The following is a 26,612-nucleotide window of genomic DNA, read 5'->3' as shown; positions in this document are numbered from 1 at the left end:
TTCCTAAGATATCGTTGTTTTGCACAACATCTCTGTGTTATGCTTGTAAATTGCAATTTATTCTGCATTTACGTGTAATATATGAAGGCTATTCAGCAAGATAAAAAATAGAACAAACTTTAAATAATCTTCGAAAAAATTAAAAATTAATAAATAAAACAATTAATCACAAAGGATTTTGTTTAACAACGTGTGCTGTATATAGCCCCTAGATTTCAAATCCATAAGTATTGTAAGTACAGTCAAACCTCGATGATTCGAACTTCGTTGATTCGAATTTCTCGCTGTATCGAACTTTTTGCTTGGTCCCGAATTTCCTCACTATATAACGCTACTAACGAACCTATGCATGATTCGAATTTTTATAAATCGAAGTTTTCGATGTATCGAACTTTTTTGTCTTCACTCATAAGTGTCACATTGCAAACTTATACATAAATATCCAAGTAAATCGATTATTTGTCATTCAATCATGCATTCTCCGACCGATCGGCATTCCGTATTTTATATGCACATAACGTAACCGCACGTGTCTTTAACAGAAAAGCCTAACGATTTGCTTTATCTGTTAAACGCGATATAAGTGTTTTGTAACCGATACATAGTTTGTTTAATTAATAAAATGCTTAGGTATAATTAATGAAAAGTATTTTTATTTTGTTGTGTTTGAGGTATAAATTAACTTTTGAGCCTGGCAGGCGACGATCATAACGAAGGCACCGAGGACATGTAACGTTAACATATATGGTCATTATCAAGAAAACATCGATCTATTGTCAACCATGAATAATTCGAAGTCCCGCTGTTTCGAAGTTTTTCTGTTAGTCCCTTGAACTTCGAAACATCGAAGTTTGACTGTATATGTATCGAAAACTGAAACGTGTTTTTCAGGATTAAAACAATTACATATTACGCCATACTTTAATGGTTTGTTTGATTTAAACATATTGGACAAAAGTAATTTTAACATTACATTTAATCTCCTGAATTAATTTTACTACATCAATTGAAAAATACCTTAATCTGATCAAAATGAGCACAGTTTTCTTCGTACAAAAATATAGAAACACAACGGATACAAGACGTTAAGGGTAAATCACATCTAAAACTATTATAAACACATTTCTGAAAATTGGTGTGTTTGTTTGTACTGACAGATTTTCATTTCCAAGAAACAGCAAATAAACATCTATACCAACATCCAAATCGAAAGGAGTAAGAGTCTCCAACAGATCTCTGACAGCCACAATACCAACCTAGGTGAAACCGCCACCCGCAATACTAATCTAACCAAATCTGCAACACCTGCAATACAAATCCAGGTCAAATCTACTACACCCGCTATATAAATCTAGGCCAAATCGACGACACCCACCATACAAATTTAGGTCAAATCGCCGCCACCAGCAATACCAAACTAGGTCAAATCTAAAATCTAAATAAAATCTAAGACACTCGCCATACAAATCTAGATCAAGTCTACAACCCCTGTAATACAAATATAGATCAAATCAACGACACCCACCATACAAATCTAGATCAAATCTAGGACATCCGCCATTCAAATCCAGGTCAAATCTGGTTAAGGTCACATTCGCCAAATGAGAACTAGGATGGTGACAACGGTACTACGAGGCAACAAAATATACTAATCTTTTTGTAGGTTGTTTCGGCGTGTGTGCCCTGGTGGTGGGGACTTTGAAGTCCTTTGGAGTTATTTTGGTGGAATTATCCCGTCTGTTCAATGTACCTGCTAGTATCCTGATAGGACCGCAGTGTCTGGCCGGATTCTTCCATCTATCCTTAGGTAAGTTTTTAATTTTACGGATTAAAAATAACACACTTTAACTAAATCTCCATACTCCAGTCGTCGTGGTGTCCCATGTGGTGATATTGCTGTTATACACCACGCAATTTGTGTGTGAAGAAGATGAAGTTTCAAATAATTCGTTGAACATTTCTATTGACAAAATTCCTAGTTCCTCTTGTGAGCGGCCAACGTCGATATATGCGATTGGTGGTCTCTCTCCCTTGGTTTTAGTTTTAAACTACATGTTAAAATTAAGAAAATGTCAAGCGAGGTATTAAGAAGGAAACATTTAGAAACAAACGAAGAAATCAAAATTTGAAAATTAGTCGCCTCTTCTTGATCATTCAAAATCGACAGCAGGCCTTACCTGCAATGGAAATAATGAGGAGAATTTATATAGTCATAAAATGTTGATTGATTCTAATAAAATGTTTTTAGTTTAATGTTTGTAAGATTGATCATTAAGGACATGGTTTGTGATATTGTTCCAGTGTCGGTGACCTTTTTTTTTTACTGAATTACATTACAGGTCCCGTGGCGAATGCCCTCAGTGAGCGGTACTCACACAGAATGGTGGTGTTCCTAGGCGGGTTCTTGGCCACCATTGGTTTAATTAGTACATCATTTGTCCAGTCAGTGCCCGCATTTTACGTTACCTATGGAGTCATTTCCGGTGAGTGTATTTGGTAAAGATTTCCACATATAACGGGATAACTTTGGTACCAGCTATAAGCTTACCATATCTGTAACATAGTAGCTTTCCGCAATAGAAACATATATTCGATGGTAAAGACGAGTGTCCTATCAATCAAAGTTCTGTATTATCTCTGAAAGTAAAAGGTGCAGGCCTAGCGCAATCGAATGTAGCATATAATATAGATAGGTAAAACGGCTGTTCTATGTATGTGACTTCGGCTACAAACACGATAGGGGAGCTATGTGATTCAAACGACTGCATCATTGTTAAACGATCCAATTAAAAACCAACACTGATAGGTTTACGGCACACCTCGACACTAATCTAGAAGTACTTCAAAGCTTTCTAATAATTTGTTGTTACAGGAGTCGGCTTTGGTTTGTGTTTGTCGCCGTCACTCACTTTCCAGGGATTTCATTTCCGGAAGCGTCGCGCACTTGCTAGTGGACTTTCCGCATCCGGATCAGGAGCAGGGTCATTCGCGCTACCTCCAATTATAAGGTTTCTCATAAACTATTACGGACTTGGAGGGTGTCTACTCCTCGTTGGGGGTTTCATGTTCCACACGTGTGTGTTTTGTTCTCTCTATCGACCGCCATCTTACTGGAGATTAAACAAAAGAATGGAGGAAAAAACAGGCAGTAAGTCTACGAAGGATAAAAACAGGCTAGTAGACAAGGATACAACTAAATCACTATTGGAAAATACAACTGGATCAGATTCTCTAATCAAAGATGAAAGTAAAGATATTGTAAACAAGCAGCCCTTATGAAAAATGTAGAGAGGCACAGGTGTCTCTGAATACAGAGCATTTCCTACACAAGAATCACATGGAGTTAAAAGGAAAAGAAACTAGCAATTCCTTGTCGACTTCATTGCCGTGTATGGTAATTAAACAAATCGAAGAAGGCACAAGAAAAAGAACTGAATCTGTCAGGGTCTGTTCAACGCAACAAAATAACATCCTGCCATCAAATGGATTTTCAAAGAATCTAATGTTTGCCAGTTTAGAATCCCTCCATGATTTTGGATTGGTACTCCCCTAATACACATATTAATAACGGACATACGCCTGTCAACATATCGGAGAAAGACGACAATGCAAAGAAGAAATCAGTGCTAGACTGGAGCTTACTGAAGAACCCAGCTTATATTGTGCTTATAATTGCCTTTTTTTCGGGGATTATGGGTCAGCATTCTCTGTACAATGTTCTGCCCTCAGTGGCCAATGAGAGAGGAATCAGTGACGAGCAAGGAGCTATATTGGTGTCCGTTCTTGGGGCAACTGATCTTACCGGCAGAATATTTTTCGGTTGGCTAGCCGATTTTCGCTTCGTTGAACGTCAGACGATGTATATGATTAACCTAATATTGTTTTCTCTGATCGGGTTCATTGTGCCTCACGTGACCTCATTCATTGGATTGTGTGTTATGTCAACATTCCTCGGATTATTCACCGGAGGATATTCGGGAACTCAAATTGCGGTTTTGGCTGATAAATTTGGGGTCGAAAAACTGTCCAGTACTTGGGGATTCGCAGCCTTTTTCGCCTCCCTAGCTCTCCTGATTAATCCGTTCCTCTCCGGTATGTTGTCTTTTCAAGATCCTTTATTCAAATTCATCCCATATATATATTGGAAAAGTTATTTTTGAATATCTAGATAGATATTGTGGATTGAATTAAGAATATTTGCCAATTTTATTTGATTTCCCTCTCAATATGGTATCATTCCGGTTCGTTATTGCATTAATCCATGTGCATACGTTTGCTGTAGATTATAAACATGTTGTTCTATTTGATAAAGTGCTGATAAGGGAATCGTGTAATTCACACATAAATATTGTTGTCTCTGTGTTACAGGTGTGATTCGTGACGTCACGGGATCCTGGGTTGGTGCAGTTATCCCTTGGAACGAGTGTGTCAGCGTTTGGTTCAGTGTTACTTATTGTTGAGACTTTACTGATCCGGATAAGGCGGTGATCACGTGGTTATATTAAATATAAGTTATAAATTATTTATGTGTTTCTCCTTTGTTCATATGGATGCGATATTGTTAAATCATATTAAATACAGTCAACAGTTGTAAAAGTAGTCATTTGCCATCACTCTGTTGAATTAGATAAGTACACGTATTTCATGATTAAGATATGAAATGTTCTCGGAGTAACAATGAACAAGTCAATATTAAGTTTAACAAATCAGTACATGGATTAATGCCACGTATGAATTATATTTACACACAGCATTTCTCAAAGATGGGAATTTATCCTTGCCTGAATACAGAATATGGCCATATGTGAATTCCATTTACACAAATAATTCTCCAAGATTGGAATTTATCCTTACATTTATTCAGATTAAGGCTACCTAGTAATTATATTTGCAAAAATAATTCTCTAAGATGAAAAATTAATCGTACATGTATACAGACCAAGGTCAGGGGAGAATTACATTTACACAAACAGACATATATAATTATTAGATTTCGAATGCATCTAGTTGTTTCTCGACTCTCCAACATATATAGCCAGTGCTGACATTAAACCGCCTGTAGGTTTCAGACAAAGAATCATTTCACGTTTGAGAAGGTTAAACTTAGTCCTGGTTTCGAGAAGTAACAATACGGTAGTTGACACCTGTGTTCTACATTGTTATACCAACACCTTTTCTGTACCCTTATGTCTTAACATTAAGCTGCCTTCTTTGTCAGGAAGTCCTCCTAAATTTCCCACAGGACTGCAGAAAAAAAAAGTTTTTCTTATATTCTCAACTTTAAAAACGCTTTTCAAAGTCAAATTTCGTGCTGTTTAAGAAAGGGACTTGTCTTTCTGACGTCAAGAGTACGGACGACCGTTTCCCAGGTCACACGAATGTCGGTTACGTCAATTATACATTAAGGAAATGACGTCAATAAAAATCATGTCATTTAGCTACGACGTCACAAATGTTGAATTCATCTCTACAACAATGGATTCATAATGACTTTGGTAATGCTATAGATAATGACAATGTAGATCAAATCGACAGTACTGGTCCTTACTGACGATAAATGAACTACATGTACATGTACTATAAGTCTGTAATATGTTTTGGTATTATAGATATAGATGTTCCATCCTCAACATTACAAAAAGTGGTAGAACCTAAGATTCAGCAATAAGATCCCGAGGGGAATATCCCTCTCTGGCATCATAAAATATGTAAGAGTATTTAGCATTGTTCTTTCTTTTGGATTGAAAGTGTTCTTCAACAGCCGACAATTGATTATCTAGGACGCCATATTTATCGCAAACTTTTAATTATCCACTTTATCGACACAATCGCAGAGTTCTGTTACTAAATTCATCGAAAAAAGACGGTTCTGTACCTAAATTTATCGAAAATATGGCATAATGTTTGTACTTGAGTAATAGTAACCTCTAAACACCCTTGGAATAGTTTTCTCCTACTGTCAATACGACTATCATTAAGTATTTAAGAGCTGGCATTTTTTCTGAAAATAACGTAAACCTAATTGCTAAGAACATAAATATTTTCGAGGAATTGAGTCTAGCAGGTTTAATACACGTTCAACGCCTCATCCCTCCTAAATGATAACCGTATATCATTGCGCAGAAAAACGACTTCAATCAGAAATTATGCAATTATGGATAATTTTGCGATGTCTTCATACACATACAAAATATATAGTAAAGCCAAATTTCTGGGAAAGCCATTTTATATGATTGCTATTAATAACGACATGTGTGACTATATTATTTTGGAAATTTCGGCTGTTCCGGTATTTGAACTTGTTGACGTCAGTGATATGGTAAGCAGTAAAATTTAACGCCGTCATAAGCTGCAGTAAATATAAATGAAAGTATTATCTAGCTGACAGATAAATAAAATGTCGCCAGTTAGGGCGACATGAACTATTTATCAGTCACCCAACTTGTATTCATATCGACTGTATACTGCCATTTGGTAACATGCTTAAGTACACTACAAAGTTCAAGCTTTCTGAAATTTCTAATAATGCACTGCACATAAAGGTTTTGATACGGTCTTTACGGTCAAGATCAAGTTCTCTGTTACTAAACAACTAGCTAGGAATATACATAATGTACATAATATAAGGCCCTTACAGAAGGCAAAATGTTCTGAAAAATATCACATGCATGATGATACGCTGTGAAATACCGATGACCAATAGGAATTTAAAACGTTGCTAATGTTGAGGTCAAGGTCATTGTGTAATTTGTATATTTGTAGTATATAAGTAGTAATTCTATGTCAGTGCATAACTTGAATTGAGTTCAGGTATAGACAGAATGTAAATATCGGGCATTATATGAAACTTTTTGAAAGTATATTTTGGGTTTTTTTTTATTTAATAATCTTGACCTCAGTTTTTTTTTCACCCCTATTGCACATCTGCAAATCACAGTGTAACACCATGTTAAGTTTCAATGAAAAACAGTACAAAAACCATTTAAGTCGAATGTCTTGATGGCCGGTTAGACTGACAGATTACTGGCAAACATTAAGTAAACTCTGCCATAAGAGCCAACAAAACACATAATAACTAATGCATTTTCTAGAGTAGAATATGGAGCTAAAAGTGTGACCTTCACCTGTAACTTTCAAAGCAGAAAAAATATTTGCAAGCAAGTACTTTAAGAAAGAAGCATTCTATGAAGCATCAAAAACAACTTATTTCGTGGACATTGATTTTATATATTTAGAAAACAGTGACATTGACCTTTGACCCTTGACAGCCAAAAGCAATTCTAAGCAAACACTTTAAGTATGGGAGTATTGAAAGAAGTCTGAGTTACATCCGCCAAAGGAAACTGATTTTCTGTATATAGTATCAGTGACCTTGACCGTTGCCCTTTGTCACCGAAAAGAAATCTCAAGCAAGCACTTTAAATAAGGAAGCAATGTATGAATGTTTAGTTAGATCTTTTTGAAATATCATTTTGATTGGCAAAAACAAACAAACTGAAATTATTACATGGAAACTGATTTTCTATTATAATATATTATTTCTATTCTAAGTTAAGTGCTGACGGACAGATAGACAGACGGGCACGGTGATTACCATGGGCCATCCGCACTTTCGTGCGGGGCCTAATAAATTATTTTAGAATTCACCCAAAATTTTAGCAGACCTATTACGTACCCTTGGGCTACAAACGATTATATTTTACCTATCAGTTTTGACTATATAATTGTATCTATTATTATTGATAAACAGAAACATTCTGCTTGATTATATGACAAAGTGTCACACGTGATCTAGTTATTAATCACTTACTATATATACTGAAACGAAAAAGAAACGCAACTTCAAATTGTAGGTTTAATAAAATAATACTTGTGAGCATTATGTTTAAATTTCATATGTAATAGTTAATATTGAATATTGATGTAACATCCTTTAAATGTTTAGAGATTTTTAAGAACAGGTCACTTTGCTAGAAGGTCATGATTGGTAGTACCCTACGTGAATCCAAGTTGAAATGGCAGCAGTTTTGAAACCGTGCCCTAATATCGTGTGTGTCCTCCTCGAACAGTTATCACATCTCTAATTCTTTGTTGCATTGAGTTCATCAGGGCATTGACTTTCCGTATTGGAATGTTATTCCATTCTTGGACGAGTGCATTTGCTAACTGAGGGAGGGTATTTGGGGGGTTACGGCGATTTCGAATTCTTCTGTCTAATTCATCCCACAAATGCTCGATTGGGGACAGGTCGGGGCTATATGGAGGCCAATCTATAGGAACAATGTTCTGTGTCGCAAGAAAGTCTCTACAGACTCTTGCAACGTGTGGTCTCGCGTTATCTTGCTGAAAGGTTAGATGATGCTGCCTAACAAACGGCACAACATGGGGCCTAAGGATCTCATCCCGATAGCGTACGGCCGTTAAATTCCCATTGACTATCACCAAAGGCGTCTTCAAACCATGGGAGATTCCCGCCCAAACCATAACTGATCCACCCCCAAATCGGTCGTGTTCCAAAACACAGGCGTCAGCAAAACGTTCGCCTCGACGCCGGTACACACGTTGACGGCCATCTGCTCGAAATAACGTGAATCGAGATTCATCGGTGAAGAGCATAGACCTCCAACGTCTCATAGGAAAACGTCTGGGCATATGTGCCGTTGCCCATTGCATACGACGTGCTCGACGTTGCGGTGTTAGTGGTAAACCAACGTACTGTCGCCTTGCACGCAAATTAGCCTCACGCAGTCTGTTGATCACTGTTTGGGGATGAATTCGACGGTTATGATTACCAATCGTATTCCTTGCCGTTTCAGCGGCCGTTAATCTCCTGTTACGCAGGTGTGCCAACCTAAGAACCCGGTCTTGACGTCGCGACGTTACGCGTGGACGTCCTGATCTCGGCTGGTCATCGACTCTTCCTGTTGCGTTAAGACGTGAAACTAATCGACTAATAGTCGATTTGTGAACTCTGAATTGTCGAGCGACGTGAAGTTTCGTGTTCCCTGCCAGAAGCATCGCTATAGCACGTCCTCTATCAACCTTTGATAACCGTGGCATAATTGTAAAAGGAATTATTGTTTGCAAAAGTATTGGCGATGATGTGGCTCAATGTTAGTGATGAATTGATACTGGTTTGAATGAAAAAAGAACGCATATGTTTGTACAGGCACGGTTTTTGATGTTTTTACCGCGCCGGAAGTGCATAGGTCTCTAGTCACACTTGGGTGATTTTGAAGATTGGTATGGGTGTTAGGCAGGGTGCATGTTTATTTCCGCGATTTTTATACAGATATGTTTATTTAATACAAAATTAATCACAATTTTCCATGTTGCGTTTCTTTTTCGTTTCAGTATATGTATATGGGCTGTGGTCAAAACGGAGACTAGGAAACTAGGACGAACAGTGACAGAACAACAGGCGACTGGCCAGTATGCTGGGCTACTCATTACATTCCAATATGATATGTTAAAACTATGAACATATTTTGTAAAAACATGAAACATGAATGTTTTATAAGTAAATATGAAGATTAAGAACAACAGCTATGAACATCCTTCTTTTCATCAACAGTTCAAGTTTAACAGTTTTAAAACATGATAATACATTAATTTAGTGTACTGATATCGGCTGTATTATAGCATCGGTTAAAAGTTCAGGGAGCGATATCATGGAAACATTATGTATGTCACATAGGACGGAGATGTTACTTGGCATACGTTACCTCAGCCATCCTCGGTCTAACCCTGATTACACCCTCGATAAGGCAGTCTAACACCTAACACGGCTATCGAGAAGGAACTTCTTTATAAGACACAGACAATTAATCTTTAAACCTTCACGACTGTAGACATTGCCTTTTCAAAATGAGGAACATTGACAAAGCTGGCCCCGCCCACTTCGTAGAGGATGACAAGGGGGTGGAAGAGGGGGAGGAGGAGGAGGAAGGGGAGGGAACAGATTACAGCTATCTCCCGATTGACCACGGATGGGCGTTCGTCACCGTATTCGGTATGTATTTCTGTCCAATACCTACACGTGATTATACTTATATATATATAAATATATGTTTTGGCGTATTCGGTAATGTAAGTAGTTGTAAAACGAAGGGTTTTCCGAAGCTCCTGCTAAAATTTCCGTTTGAATTGACATAGGGTTAAGGGTATCCTTCGATGTATGTTCGTGGCATCCCCCCGGTTAGCCGCCCATGTAAGCTTTCCATATTAGGTGCTAACCTCCGATGTCAGCATCTCAACGTTAGGCTAACGAGAACGTTTATAGGACTATAAACCATTCATATAGAAAACTAATATGAAATGATTAAAATTCACAAATTTTATTTTCACCGTCGCGATGAATGGATATTGGTCAGAGAGCCTTCTGACAAAGTAGGTCACGATAAACAGACACGTACAGAAATGTACAAACCTGTATCCCCGTATCTACGAATAGATCATCGGTGTTTTAAAAATTACTATTCTGTCACAGTTCAATCATTTCGTGGATAACTATACGTACCTTAATTTTTTTCATAATATCTGTCACCTAAAACGTACATTTCTGAACAATCTCAGCCAGGCAATATCAAACACACACATGGAACGTGCACACTACGTTTCTGTGTATATACACAGCTACGTTACGAGTTTTAGTACTTGACACTCGTCAGCTGAAAGGCCGCATGGAAGTAACAGCGGACGTAAAACGTAAAAAAATCAATTAGGTACCTGGCTGTAACGGTAAACCATAGTACATTTAGATAGATGATCAACTAAAGGTGATAGGTCGACGCACGGACAAGTACTTGTAAAGTCTTATCCCCACGACAGGTGATATGACCGCGGGACGTTTAGCCTACATAGGTCCCACTTTCAGATGATCATTAGAAATGTACAGTATACTAGCTAGACTCGTGTCTATAAAAAGGCCAAAAAACCGTCGATCAGCATCAGTTTACGGGAAAAGTTCTGAGGTGAACCTATGTCGGGATGAACAGAGTTGTTGGTAACATATATTCTACAGTAATTGCTGATTTAAGGTGTACCAATAAAGGGTGGGATTGCTTGTCTAAGACGGAAGCCTATAAGTGATCCGTCCCTGTTTCCGACAAATTAGTTCATACTGACCCATTAGTGTTGAATGACCGGGCGAAAGACGGAGAATTCACGTTTTTTAATCAAGATTTCTAGCTACAATGGAACCATCATTTTAAAAAGCCAATCAGAACTATGAGTGTGAGAACTGTGGTCAACGCTTGGCTCACAATCCTAACCTGTGTCGCCATCAGAAGAATGCCTACCGAAGCAGAAACTGAAATGAAAACGGGCAACGTTTACTCGACTGTATAATAACCTACGTCACACGAAAGGTTCAATAAAGCAAATCCACACACAGCGTCAATGGATGTCCCTCAGGAGCCCTGCTTGAAGGAGGAAGCACTCAATGGTATGATGACTATCCTCGATATTCCCGTAAAACAACTACCATGTTTGACCTCATGAGTTTTCTAAATTATCATTATGATGGCGTCAACAAGACATAAGCCTATTGAGAGGAGATGGTATCAGTAGTTACATATCCCTTGAGGTTCGATTTTCTAAGTTTAAAGGAGACAAAATGGAAAAAGTAGAACCCCACTTTCGGGGGAAATGTTACGTGACTCTTCAAACAGAAGATATCGGTGAGACGGCTATGAGGGAGTCATTCAGGTAAATCTATACTTCCTTGATCGAGTAACTGAGACAAGGAAGCAAATGAACCCTCGACAAAAAATAATGGTCAAGATACAATTGGCTCTTTACAAACAGTTGAAAGGATCGAGGTGCATACCCATTATAATTAATCTGCAATCGGAAGACGACTATGCAAATTTGCAGATTGTGTGGGACAAGATTTAGATAAACCAACCTGTGTGAATATCACGATAAATTTGTTTTTTTGAAAATCTTAGAAACATTTGTCTAAGCTACTACCAACTGGACTTGTTCTAATTTTACACATCTTTGGGCCTGGCATGGCAAGATGACAATGTACAGTTTGAACTTCTAGTCGATATCAATATACATCTATTTATAGAAAAGGGTTAAAAAGGAGGCATAAGCAAACGGCAGATACGTTCTAAACTTAACCAAACCGACAGCCACATCAATGCGAATAATTTGTCTGGTTGGGCAATGTCACAGTCAATCCCGGTGTCGGCATTCCGATGTCTTTCAAGTCCTAAACGATTCAGATGACGGTTATATTCTAGAAGTAGCAGCTACTACCTTACACGATGCGCGTAACGAATATCCCCTTGCTCCTGAGGTACTTCAAGTTACAGAAGATATGGTATCGCCTTCTGCCAAAACCTTGCTCAAGGAACTAGACCTTAAAGCCACTTCATCAGAGAAACTCATACCCAACTTTCAACCATGGGAACGATAAGTGGTGAAATCTCAAACTTAAACTCTCCCTTGGGATGAAACTCGTCAAAGGCAATCGCACCATGGCTTTCCAACAACGACCATGGCTAGAGAACTATATGCAATCCAATAGCGAGAAGAGGAAATTAAGCAGAAATGAATTCGAGAATGACTTTTCAAATTAATGAATAACGCAATGTTTGACACATTATGCAGAAATATCCGGAAGCGTGTCAAGATTAAACTAGTCAGCAACCATTTGGTTTGTTTTGTTTTGTTTAACGTCATATTAACAGCCAGGGTCATTTAAGGACGTGCCAGGTTTTGGAGGTGGAGGAAAGCCGGAGTACCTGGAGAAAAACCACCGGCCTACGGTCAGTACCTGGCAACTGCCCCACGTAAGTTTCGAACTCGCAACCCAGAGGTGGAGGGCTAGTGATAAAGTGTCGGAACACCTTAACCACTCGGCCACCGCCGCCCCTCGTCAGCAACCAAACAAAGCTGACATGTGAAACAACATTTCATGCTTTTCGCTTTGTCAACGGTGATCTCGTAGCCATGTGTCACCTTCATTACAATTACCATGATTCAGAAATACGGACAGAGAGCTTACCTACTTTTAACGGATACAGAATCTCTCACGTACCGACAGGAGATACTTACCGGGATATACACGAGGACCATCACCTGTTTGACATCCCACCCACCCTCTGCATAACACGGAGAACAAAAATGTTCAAAACAAGATGAATGATAAAATCAGCGGCCATCCAATACGAGAATTTGTTGGACTGAAATCAAAGATGTATTCCCTAATATTCACATGAGAAAAAGTGACAGAGAAGAAGACGGCTTACGCACCAGCCACGAAGACTTTAAAACTTGCTTACTCAATAACGAATCGCACATAGCTTCTATGACACAGATATATAGTCATCGCCAGTTATCCAATATACCCATGAACAAACTTGGCCTATCCCCCAACGACACAAAGGGATAAAAATTGGACGACGGCTAAAGGAGGATCACACAACATTAGTAAAGACTTGGTTTCGCAGGAATGTTCCGGTACCTTCCACGGGTTGTCTAATTAGTTTTAAAATGTGTATATGTCATTTTTAGAATAGTTTCTATATCATATATATGCGATGTATTATCGTTCGTCTTATGTATCTATTCACAATGAATCTGAGTATAATTAGGGTTGTACACATGATTGCCTCATTTCTCAGCTAGATGTTGAAGTGTGGGCATGTGTAAAACTCTGTCTAGAGACTGCCAATGCTTGTTGTTGAAAAAAGGACGTCATAAAAGACATTAACGAAATGTTCATTGATATCGGACACCGTCTACGTAGGAGTACAGTCATTGTGTCTGGACCTGCGTCCCCCAAGAAGATTTGGATCAAGACTCGTTCATAGACACCAGGGTTAGAAATCCAACGACATAATGGCCTCAGCATCAAAGAATCCACAGATAAAAATACACTTTTTTACGGTTGTCCGTTACATGAACCTTGTTCTTGTTTTGAGGATATGTCGCCATTCTGACTTTATATACACAACATACACACGACTTTATATACATAACATACACACGCCTTCATATACATAACATACACACGACTTTATATACATAACATGCACACGACTTTATATACATAACATACACACGACTTTATATACATAACATACACACGACTTTATATACATAACATACACACGCCTTCATATACATAACATACACACGACTTTATATACATACATGTAACATACACACGACTTTATATACATAACATGCACACGACTTTATATACATAACATACACATGACTTTATATACGTAACATACACACGACTTTATATACATAACATGCACACGACTTTATATACGTAACATACACACGACTTTATATACATAACATACACACGACTTTATATACATAACATGCACACACATAAGATTACAGAGATTAACCTGATACTCTTTATGTCTCCGTCACGGATCACAGAGATTAACCCGATACACTTTCTGTCTCCGTCACGAATCACAGAGATTAACCCGATACACTTTCTGTCTCCGTCACGGATCACAGAGATTAACCCGATACACTTTCTGTCTCCGTCACGGATCACAGAGATTAACCCGATACACTTTCTGTCTCCGTCACGGATCACAGAGATTAACCCGATACGCTTTATGTCTCAGTCTTTTCGCTCCCTTATATATCAATATTTGTGTTGACTATTCGTTCATCATCACTCACCCTCAATAATTTATTTTCGGGGTAACAGACCTAGTAAGTAGTCAGAAATTGTGATCAAAGCATTAAAATGAATAAATGAATGAATGACTTATTTAATTTCGCATTGTTGCAGGTTGTTTCGGCGTATGTGCCCTGGTTTTGGGGACTGTGAAATCCTTTGGAGTGATACTGGTGGAACTATCCCGTCGGTTCAATGTACCGGCTAGTGTCCTGATAGGACCTCAGTGTCTGACCGGATTCTTTACTCTTGGCCTAGGTAGGTATAATGTGATAGGACCTCAGTGTCTGGCCGGATTCTTCACTCTGTCTAGGTAGGTATAATGTGATAGGACCTCAGTGTCTGGCCGGATTCTTCACTCTTGTCTAGGTAGGTATACTGTGATAGGACCACAGTGTCTGGCCGGATTCTTCACTCTGTCTAGGTAGGTATAATGTGATAGGACCACAGTGTCTGGCCGGATTCTTCACTCTGTCTAGGTAGGTATACTGTGATAGGACCACAGTGTCTGGCCGGATTCTTCACTCTGTCTAGGTAGGTATACTGTGATAGGACCACAGTGTCTGACCGGATTCTTCACTCTGGCTAGGTAGGTATAATGTGATAGGACCACAGTGTCTGGCCGGATTCTTCACTCTGTCTAGGTAGGTATAATGTGATAGGACCACAGTGTCTGGCCGGATTTCTTCACTCTGTCTAGGTAGGTATACTGTGATAGGACCACAGTGTCTGGCCGGATTCTTCACTCTGTCTAGGTAGGTATACTGTGATAGGACCACAGTGTCTGGCCGGATTCTTCACTCTGTCTAGGTAGGTATAATGTGATAGGACCACAGTGTCTGGCCGGATTCTTCACTCTGTCTAGGTAGGTATACTGTGATAGGACCACAGTGTCTGACCGGATTCTTCACTCTTGGCCTAGGTAGGTATAATGTGATAGGACCGCAGTGTCTGGTCGTATGTTTCCGTCTACATGCTTTTCTAGGTAACTAAATGATTTTACGGAGAATGCATAACAAACTTTAACTACATTTCTGTTCTCCAAAAGCTGCCGTCGTGTCCCAGCACCTGCAGTACCAGTGCTAATACATTTCAATGTAGGATTGTATTCCAAAGCCTTTGACGGTACTCTCGGAGTTTGTTTTTCGTATAAAAAGGACGAAAATTTAGAGCATTTTGAACATTTCTATTGAGTTCTAGTTCCTCTTGTGATCGACAAACGCTGATACATGCGATGCGTTGTCTCTATCTTCATATGTTAGGAAAACAATTAATTGGAAATAAATGGAGAATCATGCAAAGTCGAAATCATGTACAAATCTTACCTTCACTGAAAATATTTAGGCAGATTCCAATTATATGTTTTTAGTTTAATGTTTCTAAGACTGTTTATTAATGACAGGGCTTGTAATATTGTTTCAGTGTCAGTGACGTTTTCGTACAAAATACACATTACAGGTCCCGTGGCGAATGCCCTCAGTGAGCGGTACTCACATAGACTGGTGGTATTCGTGGGCGGCGTGTTGGCCACCATTGGTTTAGTTAGTACATCGTTTGTCCAGTCAGTGCCCGCACTTTACGCTACCTATGGAGTCATGTCCGGTGAGTGTATTTTGTAAAGAGTCACACATATAACGAGACATCTTTGGTATCAGCATAAGCATTTTATAACAAAGTAGCTAAAAAAGTCCCTAACAGATAAAAATTATCGAGGGTAAAGATGGGTGTCCTATAAATTAATGTTACGTATTATCTCTGAAAGTAAAAGGCGCATGATTAGCGCTGCCAAATGAAGTATGTAGATACTGTGGATAGGCTGTTGTGTGTATGTGACCTCGGCTACGTTTGACAACAAACAAGACAGGGCAGCTATGTTATTCAAACTACCATTGTTGAACTATCAAATAAAAAAAATACATTGATAGGTTCCTGACACACCTCGACACTAATCTAGAAGTAATTCAAAGCAATTCTAATAATTTTGTTGTTATAGGAGTCGGCCTTGGTTTGTGTTTGTCGCCGTCACTCACTTTCCAGGGACTCCATTTCCAGAAGCGACGCGCACTTGCTAATGGACTCTCCATTTCCGGATCAGGAGCAGGGACATTTGCGCTTCCTCCAATCATTAGGGTTCTCATAAACTATTACGGACTTGGAGGGTGTCTACTCCTTGTCGGGGGTTTCATATTTCATACGTGTGTGTTTTGTTCTCTCTATCGACCGCCATCTTACTGGAGATTATACAAAAGAATGGAGGAAAAAACAGGCAGTAGGGCTAGGAAGGATAAACATAGGCTAGTAGACAAGGATACAACTAAATCATTATTGGAAAATACAAATGGATCAGATTTTCTAATCAACGATGAAAGTAAAGGTATTGTAAGAAGTGAGAGCAACCCTGATGTAAAATGCAGAGAATTGCATGTTTCTCTGAATACAGAACAGGTCCTTTACAAGAATGACATCGAGTTAAAAGGCAATCATCTGTCGACTTCATTGCCGTGTATGGTCATCAAACGAATCGAAAAAGACCAAAGACAAAGAACTGAGACTTATAATGGACAAACGCCTGTCAATATATCCGAAGAAGACGAAAATACAAAGAAGAAATCAGTGCTAGACTGGAGCTTACTTAGGAACCCAGCTTATATTGTTTTTATAATTGCACTTTTTACGGGAGTTATGGGACATCATTCTCTGTACAATGTTCTGCCCTCAGTGGCCAATGAGAGAGGAATCAGTGACGAGCAGGGGGCAATTTTGGTGTCCGTTCTCGGGGCAACTGATCTTATTGGCAGAATCTTTTTCGGTTGGCTAGCCGATTTCCGCTTCGTTGAACGTCAAACGATGTATATGATTAACCTGACAATGTTTTCTCTGGTCGGGTTCATTGTGCCTCACGTGACCTCATTCATTGGATTATGTGTTATGTCAACGTTCCTCGGATTATTCACCGGAGGATATGCGGGAACTCAAATTGCGGTTTTGGCTGATAAGTTTGGGGTCGAAAAATTGTCCAGTTCTTGGGGATTCGCCGCTTTTCTCTCCTCACTAGCTCTACTGATTAACCCGTTCCTCTCCGGTAGGCCATGCTTTCTAGAGCTTTTGTTCAAATTCATCGCATATCTTTATAATGGAAAAGCTATATTTAGATATCTAAATAGATATTGTGGAATGAATTAAGAATATCTGCCTAAATTGTTTGATTCCTCACTGAATATGATATTATTCCTGGTCGTTATAGCATTGATTCATGTATGTAGTGTTGTATTATGGAACATTTACTGTCATATTGGCTGTGTTACAGGTGTGATTCGTGACGTCACGGGATCCTGGATTAGTGCAGTTACCCTTGGAATGGGCGTGGCAGCGTTTGGATCAGGGTTACTTATTGTTGAAACTTTACTGATCAGGATAAGGCGGCGATCACGTGGTAACGTGGAATAGATATAAACAAATCAATATTAAGTTTAACAAATAATAAGGTAACACAATATAACATATGTACACAGAATAAAGCCACGTGAGAATTACATTTACATAAATAGTTCTCCAATGTGGAAATGTATCCTTGCATGTTTACAGAATAAGGCCATGCATAAATTATATTCACACACACACACTCCTACACATACACTTACAACTACACACGCGCAAAAGGCCCGCACACACACACACACCTTCTCTGTGCCATCCTATAGCGTTCACTGGACTGCAGAACAAATTAATAACGCACGTTAGCGTTTTTCATTTATTCTCAGCTAGCTGCTGTGTTATAGCATTTCAAAGTCAAAAGTCGGGTTTCAAAATAGCCGAAGAAGCAAATAAGATAACTGGTATGTGCTATTAGTAGCCTCCGTAGTTCTACGTTTAAAGATAGGCATTTAATTCCAAACATCTACAAACGCAAGAATATATAGAGGATATCTAACAGTGTCTTCAGTAATACCAAATATATTTCACGAGTGGGGCTAATATTTTGATATTTTTCACGAGTGCGCAGCACGAGTGAAAAATATCAAAATATTAGCCGCACGAGTGAAATATATTTGGTATTACTGAAGACACTGTTAGATATTCTGTTTATTACATTTTTTATCAACGAAAAACCTACCCCGTATGCTAACTAGGCCTACAGCGATAGTTTGTAAACAAAAAAAGTAGTTTCCCCTGTCCAGGTGCTGACATATATGTCGGGCTTTCTGATTGGTCAATTATTTTGGTATTTTCTAATCATTAATTTGATTGGTCAAATCAGCAAAAGTGATATTTTTCACTAGTGAAAAATATCACTTTTATAGAATGAATAATTTTTGATATTTCACTGGTAAAAATGTAATAAATCACCATTTTTGTGCCAAAATATGGATTTTGGAGAAAATGCTAAAATATAAATTCTTCATTTTTTTTCGAGGAAACTAAGTATGGTTATATTGATAATAACATGCTTTCAGCGTAATTTTCTAAATGTCAAAAATAAAATTTTCTATTGCAGTCAGTTTATAATTATGTGCTAAAAAACATCTCCAAACAAGCATGAAATAAATTGCACAAAAATTGTAAGTAATTAGGGGCTTTGTCCAAAGTAATTAAATTTGATTGGCAATATTGCTATGTGATCTTTAAAAGAAGAACGAGCATAGGAGGAAATTTGTTTTGCATTGAAATATTTTAAAGTGAACTGAAATAAAATATTACTACTTGGTTTCATTAGTACACAGAGACTGACACCTACACTAATAACCAACTAAAGTGAAATTTCCACTTTCAAATGGCCACCATGTTCCCTGATAACCACAAATACTTTATGTTCTTACAACTGCTGAATCAATTTTCTGACAATAACTGAGCTGACATGCTGGATCCAAATATTGTACTTTACACTCCTCTCATTCCTCGAGTGGATCTGACATCGTACAATATCCCGTGAGCGCCGATAAATCCAGATCTCATATAGTTACTATCATCACTGAGGTGTTCACTAATGTAGCCAGCATTTAGTATGTGCCACAGCAGATTGTCCGAAGGTATTCCGTGTCTAACTTTGGAAAGTCAAAATTATCCACAGTTGTATCTAGTTTGACAAATAGTGATTTTGCCCTTCTGATAATATCTGGCTCGTCCTTCACGCTGAGCTAAGGTGTTGCTAACACTAAGGAGTGCGTTCATTTTGTCAGCCAGCGCCCGACATTTTGCTTTTTACTCTGGTGTTCTTACATACATGGACATCATTGAAATAGTTTAAGACAAGTTGTGTTTTGAAAAACAGCCATTGCTTGATATGAATGAATTCAGTTATGGATCTATCAATGCTAGCTTGCAGGTTACCATGATGAGTCTGCCCAGCTTTTAGATAAGATGCCATTTTTGTTTTCAAACCACGTGATTCTAAATCTGACAAAACTTCGATCAACAACGATCATCCATAGATACTATACATGATGGCTTTTGTAATTTTCGCATCATAATCGCTTCCAGGAAAAGGTCCTACTGTGTCCAGAAGGTAATCATCAGGCAGGGCTATGCTCATAAACTTCAAACAGTTCCGCTTCTTCTGGCCACAGTTGGAGATCATATGGAGCTTGTGATCAGAACGCTTTAGGAATAAAGATATATGTCCCCTCAAGTATGACAGTCGCCCGCTTGCCAAAATATTGCTTCGGGGAACACTGTGTTGTGGTCCATAGCACTTTCCCTTGTAAGATGTTCACGTCCAATGCACAATGAAACAATAGTTAGGTGTAATGTTTTACTATGGAATGAAGTGTGTTTGATATTCTGGATATTGATATGTTAAAAAGAGTTGGAAAGTAAACATTTTTCTTTCATCAGTGCGAATATCAACGTCAGATATTTTTCCCAATGAGATGATGTGAACAAATACGTGAGGACCCATGACACCACAACTTGTGATAAAAGATGAGTTGGTGTTTTGCGCGCTTGGGCAAAATGGTCGAGTTTTGATTGAAACTCTTCATACATAGTGTGCATTTGGCGCTGGAAGACTGGCCATAACATAGATCTTCTATGGATAATGATGGGATGTTCAACCACGTATCATCATCAACACCAACGTTTTGATCTTCAGGTTGCTTTCCTTTTCTGATAATTCTCTTGAAACACTTCGCACACCTGCCAATCTCTTGATCATCAGTTATTACCATCTGCTTTTAAAACATCAAGTAACCAATAGTGGAAGGGAAGTTTTATGTTTCTAGCAGATTTCTTGGTTTTAATGTCTAATGAAGAAAATATAAAAAGTAATGGCAAAAGAACAATGAGCTTGACGTATATGGGTATATTGTAAGATTTGTTTAGTCCTATCGATCATGTAACATATCGTATTTAACGTCTGTATTACAATCGACAGCGATAGTCATTTAAAGAGTAGCCTCCATATGTCGGCATTACCTGTATGCGTACTACGGGTTGTTACCTATTAGGAAAGGTACATGTACACATTAAGATGTGACAAGGTGGCCTGTTATGCCCTCTATCGCTCAACAGTCATTGGGGTGACACACATCAAAACTAAAAATCAACACTTTGTAGAGATGGTAAAGCACTGATCTTTGGGCACGATGAGGGTAAGTAATAAAGCTCTCTATACGCTAAATAATTAAGAATGGACTAAATATGAAAGATATTCAAAATGTCATTTATTCACAAAAAAATGACGTTTTTCACAAAATGCTTAAAAAATAAATATTATCGGCGTTAAACTAGCTGTTTTAGTATGTTGGTATTGAGTTTATACTTCAAACATTCTTATTTCGTTAAGATAGAGTAATCGATTTTTATGTGTTTTGTGACAATCTGCGTTCTTATTTTAGTAATTAAGTTACGTAATTAGTTAATTAGGCGAGTGCATCATCGATTAACTTGGTTTAATTGTAAAGTCAAGGGAACCAATTTTTATGGCTCAAAGCAATGTATCGGTGAGTGGTTTCAAAGCATAAAGATTTTGTAGGCCGACACCTATGATAAATCAACATTACTGGAAACCCCACGTTTCGCGCTGTTCAACAATGGGACGTGTCCTTATAACGTCAAGAGTATCGGCGACCGTTCCCAGGTATAAAAACTTATAAAGAAAGAGGTCCCCTGATTGAACGAATATCCGTGACGTCAGTAATACATTAATATAATGACGTAAGTAAAAATTCATTCATTTATTCACAACGTCATAGCTATAGTGACGTCAGTACAAATGATGTCATTAAGTTACGACGTCACAAACGTGGTATTCATCTCTAAAATAATGGAACTTATGAAGAATTATGATGTGATAACGTTGGTAATGCTATATACTGACAATGCAGAGCGAGCGACAAAATTACACGTTGTTTGTACTTAACAGCTAAAACATAGTCACTGCATACATACTGACTGGAAACGGACAGGTCATATTTGAATATTGTATACTTCTTTTGGTGGATATGCGCACGGGTTTATGACGAAACGAAGAACTATGTTTGTCGGACTGTTCCCGGACAGTCAGTGCGTTGATAAACGGATCAATTTTGAACACCTCACCAGATTACATCCTCGATAAGACATCTAGCACGGCTATCAAAAAGGAGCTTCTTTATAAGTCACACACTCATATAAATAATCTTTAAACTCTTCACGTCTGTAGACATTATTCAAATGAGGAACTTTGATAAAGTCGGCCCCGGCCACTGCGTGAAGGATGCCAAAGAAGTATGAGGGGGAGGGAACATATTACAGAACGCTCGCGATTGACCACGGATGGGTGTTCGTCACCGTATTCAGTAATGTACATTATGTAATTACGTGACTTTCTAATACCTACACGTGATAATTGCTTTATATATAGACCGTCGTCAGTCCTAATCAGTTAACGGAATAGCTTGTATATCATGACATACGAAAGTGACACAGTTCTGTACCTAAATGTATTGACAAAATGACACAATTCTGTACCTAAATTCATCGACAAAATGACGCAATTTTGTACCTAAATTCATCGACAAAATGAAAGTTCTGACTTAAATTTTGCCCGAAATATGACATAGTTTTGTTCCTATATTTATCGACAAAATGACAGTTATGTTCCTAAATTTATAGACAACATGACTTAATTTTGTACCTAAATTTATCAGCAAAATGGCACAATTTTGTACCTGAATTCATCGACAAAATGACTGTTATGTACCAAATTTATCGCGAAAACGATACCTCTTCTGTACCTACATTCATCGACAAAATTGCACAGTTTTGTACCAAAATTTATCGAGAAAATCACACAGAACTGTACCTACATTTAACAACAAAATAACACGTTAATTGTACCTGAAGTAACAGCTAAGCTATGATAAATCTTTATCATGATAGACTTCTTTTTGTGGGCATGCGCATCGATTTAACGCAGAACTGTATTTTTGTCGGAATTCCGGATGTTTTTGTGTTGATAAGCGGATAATTTTAAACACCTCTTTGTTTTAGGTCATGAATATTTCATACAGCGTTTTGCTGTGTCTGTTTAGATTCGGACTGGTCTATGATTGGACGTATGACAGGACACAAAACAAAGAGTTCAAATCAGTTTGTAATTATTTCTTATATTATTTCCTCAAATAGTTCACAATAGCAGAGACATAAATACATATGTCTCTGACAATAGCAACTGTTTTGCAAATTAACAGTATAATTAATTTTACCTGTATTGGTTTTCCAATAAATACAAGGTATATACTGTAGTTGGCGATCAATAGGTGATGTAATCGCCTCGGCAAGGTATTTAGATAACAGAACATTAACAAGTGGAGAGTTCTAGTGTCATTCCTAATTGTTGTTTACCACAAAGAATTAAACACAAGCTTGAGGACAAGATTAATTATTTTCCATACAATACAGATATTGAACAGTTCAATGTTTGAAGGTAGTGATATGATGGAAACATTACCCCAAGTGTATTATGTGATATAGTTTAGTAGGAGGTAGCGACATGATGGAAACATGACCTATATTGTATGTATGTGACATAGTTTAGTAGGAGGTAGTGATATGACGGTAACATTACCTATATTGTATGTATGTGACATAGTTTAGTAGGAGGTAGTGACATCATAGAAACATTACCCCAATTGTATGTATGTGACATAGTTTAGTAGAAGGTAGCGATATGATGGAAACATTACCTATATTGTATGTATGTGACATAGTTTAGTAGAAGGTAGCGATATGATGGAAACATGACCTATATTGTATGTATGTGATATAGTTTAGTAGGAGGTAGCCACATCATGGAAACATTACCTATATTGTATGTATGTGACATAGTTTAGTAGAAGGTAGCGACATCATGGAAACATTACCTATATTGTATGTATGTGACATAGTTTAGTAGGAGGTAGCGTCATGATGGAAACATTACCTATATTGTATGTATGTGACATAGTTTAGTAGGAGGTAGCGATATGACGGTAACATTACCCCAATTGTATGTATGTGATATAGTTTAGTAGGAGGTAGCGACATCTTGGAAACATTACCTATATTGTATGTATGTGACATAGTTTAGTAGGAGGTAGCGACATCTTGGAAACATTACCTATATTGTATGTATGTGACATAGTTTAGTAGGAGGTAGCGATATGATGGAAACATTACTCCAACTGTATGTATGTGACATAGTTTAGTAGGTGATGTAACTGTGTGTACTTTACCTCTAGCAATCCTCGGTCTCATTGGACCCTGATTAAACCTTCGATAAGACAGTCTAACACCTAACACGGCTATCGAGAAGGGGCTTCTTTATAAGTCACACATGTACGTAATCTGTAAACTCTTCAGTTCTGTAGACATTGTATCAACATGAGGAATAGTGACAAAGCCAGCCCCGCCTACTACGTGGGGGATGACAAGGAGGAGGAGGAGGCGGAGGGATCAGATTACAGTTATCTCCCGATTGATCACGGATGGGCGTTCGTCACCGTATTCGGTAATATATTTACGTAACTTTTCAATACTTACACGTGATAATTGTTTTAACTTTTTATCTATAGGCCGTCATCAGTCCTTATCAGTCAGTAACAAGAAATATCTTTAAAAAATATAAACGGCATAGTTTTAATGCTCGTAGTTACAACTGCTAGTGAAATAAACTAACAAATGAATGCGTTTCTGCACGGATAACAAAATTATATCAGTTTGAATCATTTTTGTGATAATAAGACTGCATTTGAATCAGGAATATAATTTTATTAATGTGTCATTTTAAAAGATACATCCACTTATTTAGCTTGCATTCAATCTTAACTTTGTTTCGTTTTTAACTGCATACCTGCATTTTGCATTTACCGCTACATTTACCAATCACATACTTCATCTTGACCAGTAACGCCACCTGTCGCGTCAAATCCAGGGCCAAAAGAATAGTCTACGGCTATGCCGAAAAACGTGCTCACACCATCAATAGCTGTATCAATGTACAGACCGACATACTGTTAACACCATGACGACAATATATTGGGGTGTATATGTGTGCTTGCTCACCTTTCCTTGTCATTGTCATGAACTCGAAGCAGTTAATAAATTGCCAAGGTAGACATTTCGTTGTTACTAACGATTTCTGTGACAAATGTCGACTACCGAGGAAGGATTTACAGAAATGCGGGTCTATGACGACCATATGAATCGGAATGTCTATGATGGAAAAATTGTCTGGTACAATATGAGCTCGTTGCTATACATTGTACTTGTTTGACCGTTGTCCACTACCTAGTTCTTGTTTTGAGGATATGTCGCCATTCCAACTTTATATTCGTAACATACACAAGTATAAGGTCATAGAGATTAACACGATACTCTTTCTCTCTCCGGAACGGATCACAATAATTAATCCGATACTCATTCTGTCTCTATCACGGACCACAATAATTAACACGATACTCATTCTGTCTCCGTCACGGATCAGAGATTAACACGATACTCATTCTGTCTCCGTCACGGATCACAATAATTAATCCGATACTCATTCTGTCTCTATCACGGACCACAATAATTAATCCGATACTCATTCTGTCTCCGTCACGGATCAGAGATTAACACGAAACTCATTCTGTCTCCGTCATGGGTCAGATATTAACACGATACTCATTTTGTCTCCGTCACGGATCAGAGATTAACACGATACTCATTCTGTCTCCGTCGCAGATCAGAGATTAACACGATACTCATTCTGTCTCCGTCACGGATCAGAGATTAACACGATACTCATTCTGTCTCCGTTGCGGATCAGAGATTAACCCGTCAATATGTCTCCGTCACGGATTCTGGGTATCGGCAATGTTTTGGGGGTGGTTGTCCATAAACGGGGTAGGTACACTAACTGATAGAAATATAAACTGTGAAAAGTATATAAATCTCCTCGAGGATTCTTTATGGCATGTTGTCACTAAAGATTTCCCCAACAGGTCGTGGATAACTGCCCAGTACACCAGTCTATTGTGACCGTACATGGATGACCAGTATAAAAAACAAATAGCTAGATTTAGAACAGGGAAGATACAGAAATCAAAAGAGAGAGCAAAGAATATGTACATTATGGCAAGATAATGATATTGAGGATGAATATCATTTTTTTTCTCGAATGTAATTTTGATAACGATATTCGAAGTACATACATTATGCCATATTATTATAGAAGACCAAGTGTGTTTTAGTTGATACAATTATTAAGTGTTCAAAATGTTTCCGAGTTGAGTCTATTATGCAAAAATAGCTTATCAATTAGAAAATCTCGATTTGTTGCAGGTTGTTTCGGTGTATATGCCCTGGTTTTGGGGACTGTGAAATCCTTTGGAGTGATACTGGTGGAACTATCCCGTCGGTTCAATGTACCAGAGTTATGACGTGCATTCATACATCTTGTATGTGTCGATATGTGATGACAAGGTTGGTTTGTTATAGGAGACAT

The 26,612-nt window shown here is 38.0% G+C and overlaps 1 protein-coding gene across 1 annotated transcript in view; it reads left to right on the top strand.

Moving 5' to 3' along the window:
* Nucleotides 1-26,612, top strand: part of LOC117342586 (monocarboxylate transporter 12-like) — a 32,140-nt gene that overhangs the window by 1,934 nt on the left and 3,594 nt on the right. Inside the window, exons 2-5 of the mRNA XM_033904780.1 lie at nucleotides 1,664-1,807; nucleotides 2,340-2,483; nucleotides 2,873-3,276; nucleotides 3,519-4,092. Of these exons, the coding sequence (XP_033760671.1) occupies nucleotides 1,664-1,807; nucleotides 2,340-2,483; nucleotides 2,873-3,276; nucleotides 3,519-4,092 (1,266 nt within the window). The remainder of the gene's footprint in view (nucleotides 1-1,663; nucleotides 1,808-2,339; nucleotides 2,484-2,872; nucleotides 3,277-3,518; nucleotides 4,093-26,612) is intronic.

This window comes from Pecten maximus, chromosome 14, assembly GCF_902652985.1.
Source record: "Pecten maximus chromosome 14, xPecMax1.1, whole genome shotgun sequence".
In the NCBI taxonomy this organism is placed as follows: domain Eukaryota; kingdom Metazoa; phylum Mollusca; class Bivalvia; order Pectinida; family Pectinidae; genus Pecten; species Pecten maximus.
The sequence above is the reverse complement of the archived record's forward strand: the minus strand, read 5'-3'. Positions and strand labels throughout refer to the sequence as shown.